The following is a 16,984-nucleotide window of genomic DNA, read 5'->3' on the forward strand; positions in this document are numbered from 1 at the left end:
TTTCCTTATCTTTTTTCAACGGTGATATCTTGTCTGTTGGATTCACCAACCCAGTGCCGCACGGTGCTCTTGTATAGCCGCACGGATCACAGAAGCTTCATTCGTGCTCCTGCGTGATGTCTTCATATCGACAAATTCGATCTCATCTTCATACTTTCGATCGTTCGTGATGCCGTTGATCATCGCCCATATTCCTTTGCGAGAGATGCCCGGGTAGAGTGCAAACACGGCGCGTTTCATGAAACGTTCGAGGTTCTCTGTCAAATGCTTCTTCAGGTTCGTAATGTACTTCATTACCCCGTATGTGTAAATATTTCCGTCACCCTTGTATCGGGTACGCTCGAAGCGGTATTCGGCGTAGTTTTCGTGGAGAGCGTGCACTAGCACATTTTCCTTCCGCGCTTCCCCTGTACCAAGCATCAGGTGACGAATAAAGGTCTTGTGGAAAAACTCGTCTGGAATCTCGACCGTTTCCATGTGCGTCACGTCGCGATACATCTCCCTCGCCAAATGCATCAGCCCTGAAGACGCCTTGACAATACTCTTGGAGTGCGAGTCGACACGTTTTTCGATAGCGTCTCGCAACTTTTCCCTGTAGGGATCCTTGATATGTCCAAGAAGGAAGGCTTTCACCACCATCTCGTCGTACAGTCGTCTTTCTTGCCGCCTTCGACGTAGGGCGTCCACCTTTCGATTCTCCTTCACTTCCTTTTCTTCTGGACTCGGCACTGTATTTGTTTTTTTTCTGGCAGCCGGCGACACTGGGCCTCCAGGATCGTGGACTTGCTTTTTCATAGCTTTCCTTTTTTAGTTTTTTTGAGAAAGAACGCTCTTTGAACCCTTCTGTTATATACTGCGAAAAATTAATCGAATATTTTTACTTGAGGTTTGAAGCACAATCGAACTGAAAGACTGTACGTTGCTATGACCTGAACGAAAATACAACGTTTACAATAGATCTACATGCTAGAGATCAGGATCACGTTCCCCTTCAAAAACGGCATGTGCGTCGTGTCTCATGCCTGCCTGATCTCCGAGGTGCGCTCACTGAGCGCGATGCAAACTAGTCACAAACTATTTATCAAAGAACAACTATCTTTAAGCCCAACACACCACGCCCGCATAAGAGGTCTAGTTTTTCCGGAGAAGCTCTGAAAGTGGGCGAACGCGGGGTGCTTGGGCGACGGCGAAGGAAGCCCACGACAGGGACGTTGACCGCAACGAACAGAGGGGCGCAGACAGTGGCAGCAGAAAATATTGACGAGGGTTCTGAGCAGTCATCCGCTGCTCTCGAAACAACGCTGCAGGCTCCGGCGCAAATCCTGGATTCATTCTTGAACTCGGGCTCAGGATTACCTCCTACATTGGTTTCTACCTCAACTCTGGAAACAGTCTCGGCGGATACTTTGGAAGACGGCTGGCAGTATGTTCGCGGTCGAAGCTGGAATAAGCGACTTATCCGCCTATGTGTTTGGGGAGCGGATACGAAGCCGCTGAAAGGGTAGTTCGTAGAGTATCCGCTGTGGTTGCGGGTAGCTTCACGCGTCCGGCAAGATAAAGGTCGCATTCGAATCGACCTTGACTAATGTACTTCTGATTTTACGCTAGCACTGCGGCAAGCACTCAGTGAACGACTGGAATGCAGGAGGCAATGGTGGCGTGTGCGTTCTCACACCCTGGGGAGGGTGCATCTAAATCGACGACGTATCTCTGGAGTACCGCAGCGTTACTCCTATTCCCTTATGCGCTACGACTCGATAGGTTTCGCATCATGGAATATTTGTGGGATAGCCTCGATACTAGACGACGAGATATCGAATTACCAGTACAGTAATGAAGAACTGATACAAGTCGTTGACTGTACAATGGGTAAAGAGACCCAACCAGATACGGAGAAGGAGACACAGAAACCTCATGATCCACCTAGATGCAAAATATCCAGAGAAAGCAGCTCAGGAAAGAGCCCGAAGAAGAAGAAGACCAGCAAGAAAAAATAGATGAATAGAAAGAAGAACTCCCAAACGAGCCCATCACAAGTCATCCCCCGAAAGGGCACCCCAGCGGGATCTCAAGAAAGCTGTCACCAAACCCAGGCACCTGCTCACAGCGCTGAAGATCCGAAAAGCCGTGAATACAAATCTTCAGACCAATTGGCACGCGAGTTTGTAGATGGGAATCAGAAGATTGCCAGAGAACTGGGACTGCTTGCACCTGAACACAACAGTAGCAAGCCGCAGTACCTCAAACGACGTACCAAAACTCGGATTGATGAATGCCACCGACTCCATAAGATCGTCAACCGCACCGCCATACGCGCCAACGCCGGAGACAAGGAAGCGAAAGCAGCGCTACCGGCGCTACAGGCGCAACATGAAGAAGCTATCAAAAGAAAGAAGAAACTTTCCAGAGAAGACAAACGAGAGGATCGAAACCGCAAAATGGCCTCCCTGACGGAATTTATGCTCGAGAGCACCAACGAAGATGAGACCTAGCGCTCCATTCGATCGAGACTGGACCCACCAAAAAAGTGCTTGGGGCTCACACCAATCGTTTATGAGGAAGCGCTGAGGACGGAGCGTGCCTCAGGGAATGAGGCCTGGATAAACCACGGGATAGAGCTGCATGAAGACGCAACTGGGCACTGCCGAAACCGAAACTATTGGCAACAGTATGCATCAGAACTACTACGCCTCGACCCGGTACCGGAATGGAACGACCCAATCTTCTGGACTGAATCTGTTCGGACCCTGCTATGCTCAAGCAACCGCAAAACACCTGGCTTTAACGGTATCCCTGCGGAGTGGATGAGACTGGCGATTCCAAAAGACGGGACAACAGGGACACCATCGATACCAGATGAACCTGACACAATCTTAGGCAAACGCCTTGTGGAGCTCATCCAACGCATGTTCGAAGAGGCGTACATCCCGGATGTATGGAGGACTGCCGAGGTCGTACCGATCCTCAAAAAGGACTCCCACACAGACATGAACAACTACTGGACTATGCGCCTCATCCCGTCAATCATGAAGCTACTTTGCGCCATCCTCACGAACCGGATCCAGACGCGCTTCGAGGAGCGCAAGTTCTTCGCCTCAGAACAGGCTGGATTCCGGAGCCGCAAGGAGTGCATGAGCCATGTCCTGACCCTCATTGGAGTGGCGCAACGTCGCTTCATTAGCGACCAACAACCAACTTACGTATGCTTCGTCGACTTTCAAAAGGCTTGTGACACGTTCCCGCATGAGGCTCCATTTCTGAAGATGGGACGATCCGAAGTCTCCGGAAAGTGCTTGGCGTTCTTCCGTGCGCTCTATGCAGACTCATGGATGCGCATCCGACTGGGCGACAGCTCAAGAACCCCTTGTATACGAATCCACCGTGGACTGCGACAGGGCGACCGCGCATCCCCGCTCCTTTTCAACATCTTCATCAACGATCTGCTTAACAACTGCAGACAATACGGGCTTGAGGTGCCGTGGATAGACTGTGGAGATGCCCGATGAGGAGCGCCCATTTGGGAACCGCCTCGCAGGCCGTTTAGTTGCGGACGATGCCGTGCTGTTGGCAAACGCCCCGGAAACGCTTGCTGCTAGCATGGAACAAGTCAGCGCCTGGGCCGATCGCTGGGGTATGAGCATAGGAGCATCGAAGTGCGGCGTCATGCTCATCCATGGAGACTCGCAGAGCATTCGCAATCGCTCGTGGCGGTTGCAGAATCAGGAAATTCCGATCGTGGAAACATATCGCTACCTGGAGGGTCTGTCGCACGCCGACGCTCGACGAAAAGGCACACGTTAACGAGATGATCGCCAAGATGCATAGACGTACAGCGATCGCACGCCCATTCCCATCCGACCCCTCTATCCGCTTAGCAATCCGTACGAGGGCACTAAGGATGTGTATCATCCAGCCTGCGACCTGGGGTACTGAATGGTGCGGCATGAAGCACGCAAATGCCTCGCGTCTGCAGACAGCCGCCAACAGGGCAATGCGACTCGTTGTTGTTGTTGGATGCTCAATGCAGAGCAGAGCAACCAACCCGTTGACACTCGGACTTGAACTCCAAATACCCTCGATAGAAGCGATAGCAGCAGGTTGCCGGGTACGTATATGGGCCAAAGGGCCCGCCATGCGCACCTCTTTGAGTCGGAGTTTCATGCAGACCCCAACGCACCGCAAGAAAACTTGGATGAAATCGACGCAGATTTGGCAGAAGCGCCTCTTGGGCGAAAACACGCTCCCCAATCGTTCCCCAGAAATATAGAATTCTCCCGTCGCCTGAAGCGAACGGTCCAAACGCCAATATGGGAAGGTAGACATGGTACCAGTCGCGCTAGTAACGCCGGCTTGACTCTATATCGGAACTACAACCTAGCATACACATGCAAGTACTGGTGGGAGGCGCTGGAATTCCCGGGACTTGCTCGCGGTACCCTGTGGCTTGCCAAAATCCGTGTTAGTGGCATCTGGCTACCAGCACCGGCTCTAAGCCGTACGGGAACACTGGAACCGCACTGGGAGTCACACTGTCCCTGCTATCGAGAAGAGACCCCTCGAGACGCTGACATATTTGGGCTTACAGTGCCCGCGCTCGAAGCAGGAGCGCAGCGAGCTCCTTGGAGGACACCAGCAGCTGGGCATCACCGTGATAGTCGAAGGCCGGACACTCACTCTGAGTATAGCACCGGCAACTGATGGTCCGATAACCGAGCCTCAGCGCTCATCAGTGGCGAACAAACTCACATGCTACCTTCTAGGCATGAGGTCCAGCGTATCGGATGCGCACACGGGTTTAGTGCACTTTCTGCGCCTACCCACTGTGGTGGGTGTCAAGCACAAACCCGCATTGCCAACCTACAACACATTCAATGCATGATCACGAAGGAGAGAGGCGGCTCCCAGGATTCAACCTAACAGCCAAGTTTCTACAGCGTGTATTGCGGCGAAGGCAAGCCTGCATTTGCAGACTATCCGAGCACAAACTGACGACGAGACCCGATTCTACGTCGGGTGAACCACACCTCGAGCCGACGCCCTTTGTGGTATAGAAAAGCTGTTCTAGCTCTATGAGCTATCTGCTCCAGCGTTCAAGTGCAAAGGCGAATACGGAACGGCAGGTACTAGGCACACACGATAGGACGTATGAAACGACCAGAATATCCGAGACGAAGTATAGCTAATGTAACATGGGAGTAGGGGGTTGATGAATACCTCACCTCGCACTGAAAAAACAAACACACAATAAAAGTAGGAAAAGAAGAATGCGCATGATCGGAGAACGCTGGCCTAAGTAAACGTTTTGTCCATGAAAACAATCGTAGCTTCAGCAACGGTGAAACCGGGGCTCGGCGTTCCGCGGGGCATGCTCCACTGACTTGTCGAATATGCACGAAAATTGTCGAATTCATTGCTGATGACGCTGCTACTGTGTTGCAGTAGTACGCAGTGGACCTGTCTTCTGCGAGTCTCGAGAACATTTTGCACTCGAACGGAAACCTGTACGTTCGGACGCTTAGACCATTCGCGTCAGAGGATGCTTTTCAAAATGCATTCTTATCGGGAAAACTCGAACGTCTCCGCGCAATACCCAGCCATATTACCGGCACTAGCGTGGCCGATTGGCCCCCTTCGACGCCGCTGGCTACAGAGCACTAGTAACCGAGACGCTCTGGGCATCTCGCAAGCATCGCGTTGCCAATCGCATGGATAAGCTCTGGAATGCCAGCGGATACAATCGATCATTCGCTATTTGCTCCGTGTCAACGATGAGACACACCCAGCAATCGTATGCACCGAGTTTCGGATACAATCGATCATTCGCTATTTGCTCCGTGTCAACGATGAGACACACCCAGCAATCGTATGCACCGAGGTTCCGGGAGCTTTTATCCAAGGCGAAATGACAAAACGCCCTCATATTGGCATCTTGCGTACCCAGAGCCAGGCCACAAGGAGGCGTCTCTCCTCGGGGGCGACGATGATGGCCTGCAGGGAGGCGTCGGCTGTACGCCCAGTCGCTTCAACTGCTGTGCTGCTGTTGTGGTCGTTGTGCAGGGCGCCGCATGGGACAACACTACTGTGGAGCTTTTCGTCCTCAGTTGTGGATACTTGATGACGACTTGTCTTCGGAGACACGAACATCTGAGAACTTTACCCCCAGCGAGCGAACCTATGGCACAGAGCAGAGCACGTGGTCTGTGTCGACTCGAAGCGGTGCGTCTGATGGAACGCAGGCTTCCCCGATGGACACCTCGCAAGCTGCAGCAGACGACGATGAGGACGCACTGGAGTTTGAACAACAAAACATAGAAGAGCGACTGGAGGGTTTTGAGGCCTTTGCTGACCAGTACTGGCGGATCGTGGTGTACATCCTGCTCAACCTGTTGACGTGCGGTCTTGTCTACGCCGCGTTGCAGAGTTTCCCCAGCACCAAAGTGCGTCTGCTCTACAGACGTGCAACGAATCTGGCTGAAGCTACTATGTTGCTCGTGACGTTTCGAAGGAAAAGTCGCCAGAATAAGGGCCATTACTTTGTGATCCCGTCCGAGCCGCGTGCTCGTGTGCCGAGCAGCGTCCTCAGCGCGTACCTGGGTCGACTCTCTACGCGCACGATTTTGGGACAAAGTGCGCGTGGTCGAGAAACGTTGCGGCTTTTGAGCGAACCCGTTGAAACGGTGCTTGTGATCGAGGCTCGCCAGCGTCGGTATCTCCTCATCCAGTTATCAGGGTGGCGACACGCCGGTCAACGCGGCATGCACCAGCGTTTTATCTGCTTGCGCATCCACAGTGCGTTTATTCCGGCATTTGAGGAGTACTATCGATTACCCACAGACGAGAGCTCTTTGATAACACCCAGCATGCATCCTATTCCTGAGCATGAAGTCGCACTACCGGTTGCCGGCTTCCACGAAGAGGACGAAGCAGCTTGGGATCGACCGAGCGATCCCCGTGGAAACCAAGAGTCTGCCGTGGCGGACGTCGAGGATCCCGCTGCCCCCGAGGCTGAAGTACAACCGGCGTCGCTGGTGCTTCACCGACCGCTGGGCATCGACCTGCTAGAGGCAGATGTCATCCGGGCGATCGTAGGCGACAACAGTATCGAGGTAGAGATGGCACCCTTACTCAGGCTGTTCCTGCAGTCTGTCACACATCCATTCTTCCTCTTCCAATTCTTTTCGATTGCGTTGTGGATTCTCGAAGCGTACTACTACTATTCAGCGACAATTGCATTCGCCTCGTTTATGAGCGCCCTCCTGGAAGCCATGGAGATGCGAAGCAATGCGGAGCGACTTGCTCGTATCGCCGCCAGCGAAGGAGATGTGCTAGTGATCCGTCGGTCGCCTACGAATCGCTCTTGTGACTGTTGCGAGCGCATTTCTTCCCGGGAGCTTGTTCCAGGAGATGTGATCATCGTCGAGAGTGGCATGGTTATGCCGTGCGATTGTACGCTGCTGCAAGGCTCAGCGGTCGTCACGGAAGCGAATCTCACGGGCGAAGCGGCGCCGCTTTTCAAGTCCTCCTGGCACAGTGCATACGAGGAGCCCAGCTCCAGGGTACCCCCGCGAATTCCCATCGAGTCTTACCAGCACAGTTCGGGACTTGCAGCGGTATCCGAGGTGACCACGCAGGAAGCTTCTGCACACCAGGGCGCCGAGTCTTCTGCCCATTTCATCAACATGGAAGAAAGCGAAGGCAACGAAGAGGATGAACAGTCATCTGGCGAAAGTGAGGGCTATTTTATGGGCGCCTATTCGGCATCGAATGAAGCGGAGGATCTGCTTCCTACACCGGCATTTCACCACATGTCGGTAGGTGGCCTCAGCGCCTGGCTGCAACCCGCATCGGCCGCAGAAGCGTCCGCCGTCGGGAGCGCGCTGGACGCTTCCGTGGAACACTCGTACACCACCGCCGCCGCCACCACTGCTGCTGCTACTGCTCCTGCTGCTGCTGGCGCTGATGCAGACGTAAATGTGCGGCAGGTATCTCGAGACGGAGAACGCTATAGACGCGAGCGCGGTGCCCGGAGCGTACCAAGGATGATGACTGCAGGGCGCCAGCACCAGGCGCCGGCTGCGCATCATTTAGCCTGGGATCAGGTCAATCATGTGCTATACGCTGGAACGAGAGTCATCGAGGCTCGTCCCGAACGGAGCGTGCCGAGCACCCAGCAGAGCACGGCGGCAGCAACGGATGCTGGGTTTTCCTCAGCGGGAACTTGGCAGGGTACTGGGATCACTGGTGCCGACAACGGAGCCTCCGCTACGCCCGCAACAGATGATCAGATGCAGTCGCTGGACAGCGCCGTCCTTGCACTTGTCATTCGAACGCGACTCGATACCGCCAAGGGGACGCTCCTGCATCAGATTTTGCTCGCAGATGACCAGACCTCGAGCTACGAACGCGGAAATCCGGGGCCGCGTGACACTCGCGACACCAAACTCTCGGTGTGGGCGGCGCTTTGGAGGCGCTTGCGCTCCAGGTCACCGCCTGGCGACGCCCACTTGGGCGATGGCGAACTCGATGACCCCGAGAGCAGTGACAAGCGACTCTCGCAAATGTATCTGGACGCGTACAAGGCCATGGTTGTGCTGCTGTTCGGTGGCGTCCTCGCTACGGTCTATTCTTTCACCCTGTTGCGTCCGCTGCTCTCGTTTCGAGAAGCCCTACTCAGCGCACTCGATGTGTTGACGATTGTGGTACCACCGGCACTGCCAGCGGCGGTTACCTTTGGGATTGTGTTCGCACTGGAGAGGCTGCTTGCGGCCCAGATATACTGCATTCGTCCGCCGGCGGTTCTTATTGCATCTGGGATCGAAGCGCTCTGCTTCGACAAGACGGGAACCTTGACGGACCTGGGCCTGGACATTCACGAAATCCTCCCGGTAGCGTCGATGCCGCTCGCACTGGAAACATTGCCCGGGATTCAGGTCTCGAGCGACCCGCCTGGCGGCATAACCACGGCTGCAACAGAGGGCACCATTGCCCTCTTCGATACGGAGCACGTCATCCGACGTCACGACTTGACAGAGGAGGGAGCAGCACCGGAGCACCAGCCGGCGCCCAGCGGGTATGCAGCGCGGCTACCAGCGGGCCTAGCCCTGGTCATGAGTTGCTGTCATACGCTTACAGTGGTGCACGGCCAGGTGCTGGGCGACGAGGTGGATTCGCGTCTCTTCGAGCTCACCGGATGTGAACTGAGGCCAACTGCGAGCCCCGCTGATAGCCGTCGTTGGCAGGGCATTCATCCAGCTCAGACACTGTTTTATGTCGCTGAACGTCACGCGGAGAGCTCTTTTGGGCGAGTCGTGAAGATCTTCGCTTTTAGCAGTGAGTATGCGCGCATGGGTGTCATTGTGCAGCGACTGGTGACTCCGGAGAGCGAGCAACCACCGCAGGTGGAGTGGTTATTTTTAGTCAAGGGTGCCCCCGAGGTGGTGGTGAACTTTTGCGATCGACGCTCCGTACCGAGCGATTTCAGTCACCAGGTGCAGCTGTACACATCACAGGGCCTGCGGGTACTTGCACTTGCCGGGCGACGTCTGCTGACAACGGACGCGCGTGCACGTCGAGTTCGCCTGGATGCCGCTGCGCAGGCACTCACGAAGCGCAACCGCAGCCTTGGTACACGAGAAGGAGCACCAACAGCACCAGCAGCAGAGCCACCGGGGCGTGCGCAAACAGCCCGCAATGCCACGCCCCTGACCTGGAGCAGGCAACGCTTAGAGCGCTCACTCACCCTGTACGGATTGGCGGTGCTTGAGAATCGCCTCAAACCCGATACAGCAGCGGCCTTGCATGAGCTGCGGCATCGCGCCGACCTCCACTGCCTCATGGTGACTGGTGATCATATTCGCACAGCAGTGAGTGTCGCTCGCCAGTCGGGCATGATGGACCGCGACGCCCGAGTCATTATCGCTGACGAGCTGAACGCTCAGCTCGTTCAGCGGAGGCGTCAATGCACACGCTTGTCCTCGTTCGCTTCCGCGAATGCACAATCAGCAGTACCGGGAAATGCTGGTGGCGGTAACGTTGTGGTGCCGGTGGACACCACCACGAGTCAGGTAGTCTTCTCCGACAGCATGCATGTGCAGAAACGCTTCAGCCGGATGGAGGTGTTCAGCTTGTTGGCTGCATCACCCTGCTCTGCGCGTCTGAATCGCCTCCTGAACCGGAGTAGTGCACTGGGGGTGCGGATCATGGAGCGTGCTCCGCTCGTTGCCTGGGAAGCAGAACAGCCTGCTGGCTTTCCAGGAGCGGTGCCCGAAGATGCACCGATGACGAGTTTCCAGGGCACGACGCATTCTACGGAAGCTACCACAGAGGCAGGTGTATTTCGCTCACGCACGCGCTCGTTACGGAGCGAAGCAATGCTGCGCGATACCAGAAGCGCTCAACCCGGATACGGACGGCGAACTGCGGGTAGTACAGCGGCAGCCGCTGAGCAGAGCGATGAAGGGCTCGTCGGTGCCACGGGTGTCTCTGCGGGAACAAGCGGCGCTGAGGTCACGACCTTGGCGCGTGGTCGCCTTTCAGAAGCGAAGACACATCCAGCGTTGTTGCTCAGAGAGGCGGAGGCGGCAGAAGCGGCACCTTTGGAACAGCACGCTGCGGTCGCTGATGAAGCCGCTGTGCCGCCACTCCCGAATCGACGTCATTCTCTTTGGACTGGAGAACGTGCTGGCACCAGCGCTCTATCCTCGGTTGCGACGGCAAGGGTGGCGTTGCCCCAGGATGAGCCCGTTGCCTTGGCGATGACCGGAGCTGCGTTTCGTCTCCTGCTTCGAGAGTTTCATCGTTTGTCGGGGAGTCTCGCACGCAGTCGCACGCCAGGTGCTAGCAGTGGTGTTGGTGTTGGTGGTGTTGGTGGTAGTTGTGGTGGATCTCGAACGTCATCACGTCGCTACCATTTCCTACGACAGGTGTTTTTGCGTTGTACAGTGTACGCGCGTATGTCGGCAGCCGACAAAACCGCCCTCGTGCATTTGCTACGAAGCCGTTTCGGCCTCTGTGTCGGTATGTGTGGAGACGGTGCGAACGATGCGGGCGCGCTGCGGGAAGCTGACGTTGGTGTCGGTCTCGTGGAACGACGCGTTTGGAGTACCAGCGAGTCGCAGGCCTCTGGCGAGGCACCCCTAGAGCGCATCCGGATCGAGAAACCTGATGCTCTGGCGCGGGAGTATGGCGACTCGCGCGCTCCAAAAGCCACCGGTACGAAGCGGGACTTGCTGCTGCTGCAGCGTCTCCGACCAAAGTCCAGCTCTTCGGCGGTTGCGGGTGACGACGAGGACGCAGTGGCATCGCTTGCAGCGCATTTTACCAGTCAGGTGACGAGTATTCGGGCGGTGGTCAAGGTACTCACCGAAGGCCGCGGTGCAGCAGCTGCTTCTCTGGCTTGTTTCAAGTACATGGGCATCTACTCGCTAACCCAATCGATCAGCACGCTATTCCTCTATCGCATCGGTACGGTGTATTCCGATGGACAGTTTCTTTTCCAGGATCTGGTGCTCATCATGCCGCTGGCGTTGACCATGGGTCGAACCGCCTCCCAGACGCGCCTCAGTCGACATCGTCCACCGGTGCGACTAGCTAGTGCTCCCGTCTGCTGGTCGATGGTGCTCCAGAGTCTGGTGCAGGCCAGCTTCCAAGCCGCTGCCGTCTATGCGCTGACACAAGCGGATACCGTACCTGGAAGCGTCTTCGGGATGACGTGTCGCTGGAATGCGCCCTGTCCGGCTGCCACGGTGCTCTTTCACGTCGTCAACGCGCAGTATATCTGGTCAGCGATCGCGTTCAATATGAAGTCTCCGTTTCGACAGTCATGGGAACAGAATCCGTGGTTCCGCACCACCCTGGCCCTGCTCTCGTTGCTCTGTTTGAGCGTGATCGAGCCTGTCGTTCCGCTCTTGCAACGGATGCTGGCCTTGGCACCGCTCTCCACGAGCATGCGAAGATGGCTATGGGTCCTTATCGCTTTGAACGGTCTGGCGACGCTTCTGGTGGAGGCTGTTCTGAATTGGTACGAACACGGACGTGTAAGGGTGTCTGTCGAAGAGTATTAGACAGGTGCCCTGGAGGCAACGTCGTCGAACGGTTTCGATCACCGCTGCAACAGACAACATTGAATAGGACTCGTTCGTGTCGTGAACGAATGCGTTCCTGGCAATGTTTGAAATGTACGCGTGCATGCATAAAAGCGCAGCATTGTTGTCTACATGAACAGAGACCTAGCACAAGGATATGCAAGTCGAGGTGACCGAATGCTCGATATTCGAGATTCCGCATCACAAAGCAGCACATATATCTGGTGGACTTGCAGGTTGCGCTCACAAACGCGGATGCATTCCAACCGGGCAAGGATTGCTCTCGTGGTGACGCTCGACCTCTAGTTCCGTTGCCAGTTGTCGAAGGATATCGGTGAGCGTACTCAATTCTCGAGTCGGCGCTTTCGAATGTTGTAAACCGATTCCACGGTGGCACGGAAGTTGCGGTCAAAGCTTCGCTTGACAATCCTGTCTTGTTTGTTCGCAGTCTCGGGTTGCGCTTGGCAGCAAAGGCGTTCGACTTTTGTCTGTTGTCGGAGAACGAGAGAGAATCCACAATATCTGCTGCACCGACGATTGCCCTGCGGCGTCAGGAGGTCTGTTTCATCGGGCGACGCTTCCCCATAACTAGCAGAGAGAGCGCTTTCTTCGAATGCATACTACGTTTCTGCTCCCGGTGCAATACCCGACGATCACGGGCTGCCTCTGGGCTGTTTCTGCGGCGAGTACCCAGAATGCCGCACGTACAAGAGGACGATGTTCTATTCGATCGGCGAGTTATGGAACGATATGTTATCCGCGATGATGCACGAACTGGAACGAAAACCCAGGTCGGACGTCGGACGTCGAGATACTTGGATCCCTCTATGCAACCTTCGGGTAAAGCGGTAACGTACCCTAGACTAGACGCGATTGCGAGGATGACTGAAATCCAAAACCCTGTTCCATGGAGCCAGCGGATACGCGAGCTTATGGGCGTTTATGGCGAGAATGCTCATCATGCTGCTATCGAATGCGGTCTCTTCTACGCAAACAAAGAGCGGAGTGCTTGTTTGTCGAACGGCATCGATGATGGAACATGGCACGTTCAGTGAACGTTCAGTATGAATTGGTGGTCGAGTCGTCTTCGGATGACGTCGAGTGTTTCTACGTCAATGTGGCAGCGTGAATAGCTGAATCCTTGTGTCGCCTTGAACCAGTAAAATGGATATCATGAAGAATTTGTGATTCGAGTACGCAAGCCGTATGAAAAGGAGAAACCTTGAGGCCACTACGCAGGCAGTGGGCGTTGCTGTCGATGGTAGTACGGAGCAGAATTCGCGTGCCTGGCAAAGCGTCTTGATACAGGCGACGTTACGAATGCCCAGTGCACAGCTTCGACGCAGTCACTCTGAAAGAAAAACGACCGAGAATCCTGTATCTATTGATGAATTCGTAAGCGCTGCTTGCCGCACTTCAGATGTCGAGGCAGTACATGTGACGAAATTTCAAGAAAAAAAAACATCATCAATTCAGGAACAGATCGCGTAGGTCCATGTCCCATTTTAAGCTGTCGTCGGGTATATCGACAAGTCAGCGTTTCTGAAACGTTGTTTTTCGCGCCAGACTGCAACAGAAAGGCAAGCATCCAACAGTTGCTTCAGAACAAGTTCAGCGGGCATGGATCCCCATCCCCCCTGGAGAGGTTCATAAAGCGATTCCACGAAATTCCAACCGAAATCAACGCAGCGTTGACCATTGCACACGCTACTCCACGAGTTGAAGGCCTAGAACATCGTCTCTTCGATCGATTTATCCGAGGCGAGCTCATGCTGCGCGTGTTGCAGTGCACCCTGCAACGCAGCTGTTGTCGGTGCCTCAAACCACAGGTACAAAGGCCTTTGGATCTCGGGCATCGCGTGAAACGTTGCTCGAGAGCGTCGCTCTGGCAGGTTGCGCTGATACGCACCCTTGACCAACACCCGACAACCGTGTTTCTCGAAAATATGTCGCAGAAACGCTGAGCTGGTCACGCGTTGGCGAACTGTTCCTGGATAACCATTGATCACAAGGATAGCGGTACATTCGTCCGCCCATAATACCGCGTCTTTGGCGCTGCACGCGTCGAGCTGGTGCTGCTCCACCAGAGATGAATCCGCCCCAGCACCGAGTAGAATGCTATCCGTAGTCGCTGCCGGCACGAGACGACGCCGAAGGCGCTCCAGATCACGCGTGTCGAAAGTGAAGCCGCGGCCTCGGTACTCTGGTGGACGCCACTCCACCCGTCGACAGCGATGCCCCGAGGCACTCGGAATCGACTGTTGTTGTTGTTGTTGTTGCTGTTGCTGAGGTGCCGCTGAAGCTAGTCCCGTCGAATAACCACAACCGTGCATGCTGCTCGAGGCATGCGAAACCGTCCGGGCACCGTCACCGTCGAATGATGCAGCTGGTGGGTCATCGGTCTTCGGGGATCGCCCCACATGCCGCGTTGCAGGGCGACTCGCTTCAACTGGCGACATTGGCGGATAACTTGCCACGTCTCCAGAGACGCTCCTGGTTTCCCTCGATTTCTCGATCGTTCTTCGGGTTGCAGCCGGCGCAGCGACATGTGAACGAGTCGCGCCGCATTCGATCATAGGCATCTGTGCTCCTTGCCGGGCGAAGCGGGGCCGCTTGGTACCCATCCAACGTTCCCGGGCCGTCGCCAACGCAGACGGCACCTCTTGACCCGCTGCTTCCAGACACTGGACCAGGAACGGCGCCGCAAAATCATCCTGATGCGGCACGAAAAGCGTATACGCTACCCCGAGACGATTTGCTCGACCTGTCCGTCCAACACGATGCACGTAGTCCTCGAGTGATCGAGGAGCGTGGAAATTGACGACCACATCCAGGTCTGGAACGTCGAGGCCACGGGCAGCCAACGATGTCGCCAGGAGCAAACGACAACTTGCGTGTGAGCCTGCGTCCGCCGATCGTTTCAGTGGATGTCGAAAGAGATCCCAGGTGTCGTCGCGATCGCCTTGATCAATACCACCATGGAGCGCCAACATGTGCTCTATTGCCTCGTTTGCGGCGCGTCGCAACGCCGGAGCACGCTTCGACGCCTGCTGCTTCTCCTGTCGATGCCATTCTACGAGTCGTTGAAAGAGCAGGTCCACCTGTTCTTGACGGGAAACGAACACCAGCATTCGAGCTGTTGTATGCCTGTCCAGAAGATCCAATAGCGCCGCAAACCGAGCCGCTTCACCCTGCTCCACCGCTTGCGGTGGGTCCGTTTCCGGTAACACGTGTACACGTTGTTGAATGGTTAACGGAATGCCCGGTTCATACGCTGATCCTGGCGACTGCGGCATGGTTAACGGCCGTGTCGTACACCGGATAAGCACCAGTCGACGACGTGCCCGATAGCGCTGATGATGCGATCCATCACTGGCGATCGCTGCCTGTCTCTGCTGCGATATGAGTTTGCGAATGAGCTTTTCCATAATTGGCGGCAATGTTGCCGAGAAGAACGCCATTTGGACCTGCGTTGAAGTCGCAGCGAGAATGCGTTGGATCTGTGGCGCGAATCCCAGATCCAGAAGCCTGTCGACCTCATCCAAAACCAGAAGCGCCGTACCACGTAGATGCAGGAATCTCCCTCGGTTCAACTGGAGAAGGGATATCAAGCGCCCGGGTGTTCCGATGAGGACCCGAACGCCGCGGCAGAGCGTCGCCACATTGGCCGCCAAGTCTGCACCGCCGTAGGCACATAAACACCAAGACTCGGGCATCGCAGGCACCGCGATATCAGGGTCAGCAACGCTAGCACGAAAACTAGCATCAGCAGCGTATCGCTCGGGTTCCAGCGCACTGCACGATGGCCAACTGAGGTGCTGCAGCAGCGTCACCAGCAACTTGTGTACCTGCATGGCTAGTTCACGGGTTGGTGTGATGACGACCGCAACCGGACACGTTCGTCGGCGTCCTCTATCACGCCATGAGCGAATGAGGTACCGCACAAGCGGCACCAGGTACGCCAGCGTCTTACCGGAGCCGGTTTCGGCGACGCCCACACAATGGTGACCACGCACCAGCACCGGAATGCAAGCACGTTGCACCAGCGTGGGGTGCCCCATGCCCAGACCGTCTTTCAACCAGTCAAGGATCGTGGTAGGGAGTCCGGTCTGTTCCCAGTTGTGCAATAGCGATACGCCGAGCAGACGATGCGGCTGTTCGAGGTCGCGAACGAGAACACCCGGCGCTTCGGATACCGTTCGATGACGACGATCTGCGGTAACGCCCTCGACCTGCATACTGCCAGAAGCGGCATCGTTATCTTCGGTATCCGAGGACGCTGGTACGGAAACGGTATCGGCGTTGTCTGGACGACTGCTAGCCGGCAGTGAGCTCAAGCACGGTTCCGAGCGAGGCTGGAGTGCTTGCACTTGTCGAGTGCGATCGGCAAGGTGTGCGGTTCGGGAAGCAGCGCCCCAATGGCGTTGTCGTTTGGCGGGCTCGTGTCGAGGCGAGGTCCCCGGTGTGCCGTTCCCCGTTCCAGAGAATGACGGCTCAGCGGCCGAGGGCCAGCTTCCAGCACTCCGGTGAAGCCCGTTCTTCTCTGAAGCGCACAGGTGCTCGATTTCATGCCCGTCGGAGACCAAACCGGTTTTCGTTGGGGATCCTGGCTCCGCCTTTGGACACGGAGAACGACGTGGTTGTTGCTGGATGTCGTGGCTTTGGGCAACAGGGTCCAGTTCGCAAGCGCTACCGTTTCGCGAATACGGGACAGAAAAACTCAAACACTCGTGCCTGTTCCCAGCAACTGGTCCACTGAGCGTGGCCATGAACGCGTCCAGTGAGTCCGTAGCAGTTCCCAGTTGCTCCATTCCGTCCTGGGCTTGTTCCTAAACGTACAGCAGCTCACGTCTGTATCCAACGCTGGAGATGCCAATGGTCATTGTTGAGGGTGCTTGAGT

General features: G+C 55.8%; 3 protein-coding genes across 3 annotated transcripts, besides 1 other annotated feature; 2 read left to right on the forward strand and 1 right to left on the reverse strand.

Annotated features, from left to right (window-relative positions):
* Positions 1–807: part of a sequence feature (repetitive element) that runs on past the window's edge.
* Positions 808–2,804: 1,997 nt separating this feature from the next.
* Positions 2,805–3,506, forward strand: CYME_CMR431C (retroelement; the record flags this gene model as incomplete). Its single annotated transcript, XM_005538588.1, has 1 exon — positions 2,805–3,506. One exon carries the CDS (start codon positions 2,805–2,807, stop codon positions 3,504–3,506), a length of 702 nt encoding a protein of 233 aa, XP_005538645.1.
* Positions 3,507–6,065: 2,559 nt separating this feature from the next.
* CYME_CMR432C (similar to cation transporting ATPase) lies at positions 6,066–12,062 on the forward strand (the record flags this gene model as incomplete). Its single annotated transcript, XM_005538589.1, has 1 exon — positions 6,066–12,062. One exon carries the CDS (start codon positions 6,066–6,068, stop codon positions 12,060–12,062), a length of 5,997 nt encoding a protein of 1,998 aa, XP_005538646.1.
* Positions 12,063–13,810: 1,748 nt separating this feature from the next.
* On the reverse strand, positions 13,811–16,894 carry CYME_CMR433C (probable DEAD/DEAH box RNA helicase; the record flags this gene model as incomplete). The annotated part of the gene is made up of 1 exon (XM_005538590.1): positions 13,811–16,894. The coding sequence occupies one exon, from the start codon at positions 16,892–16,894 to the stop codon at positions 13,811–13,813; it is 3,084 nt and encodes a 1,027-aa protein (XP_005538647.1).
* Between the last annotated feature and the right edge of the window lie 90 nt (positions 16,895–16,984).

Source organism: Cyanidioschyzon merolae, chromosome 18 (genome assembly GCF_000091205.1).
Source record: "Cyanidioschyzon merolae strain 10D DNA, chromosome 18, complete genome".
Lineage (NCBI taxonomy): Eukaryota > Rhodophyta > Bangiophyceae > Cyanidiales > Cyanidiaceae > Cyanidioschyzon > Cyanidioschyzon merolae.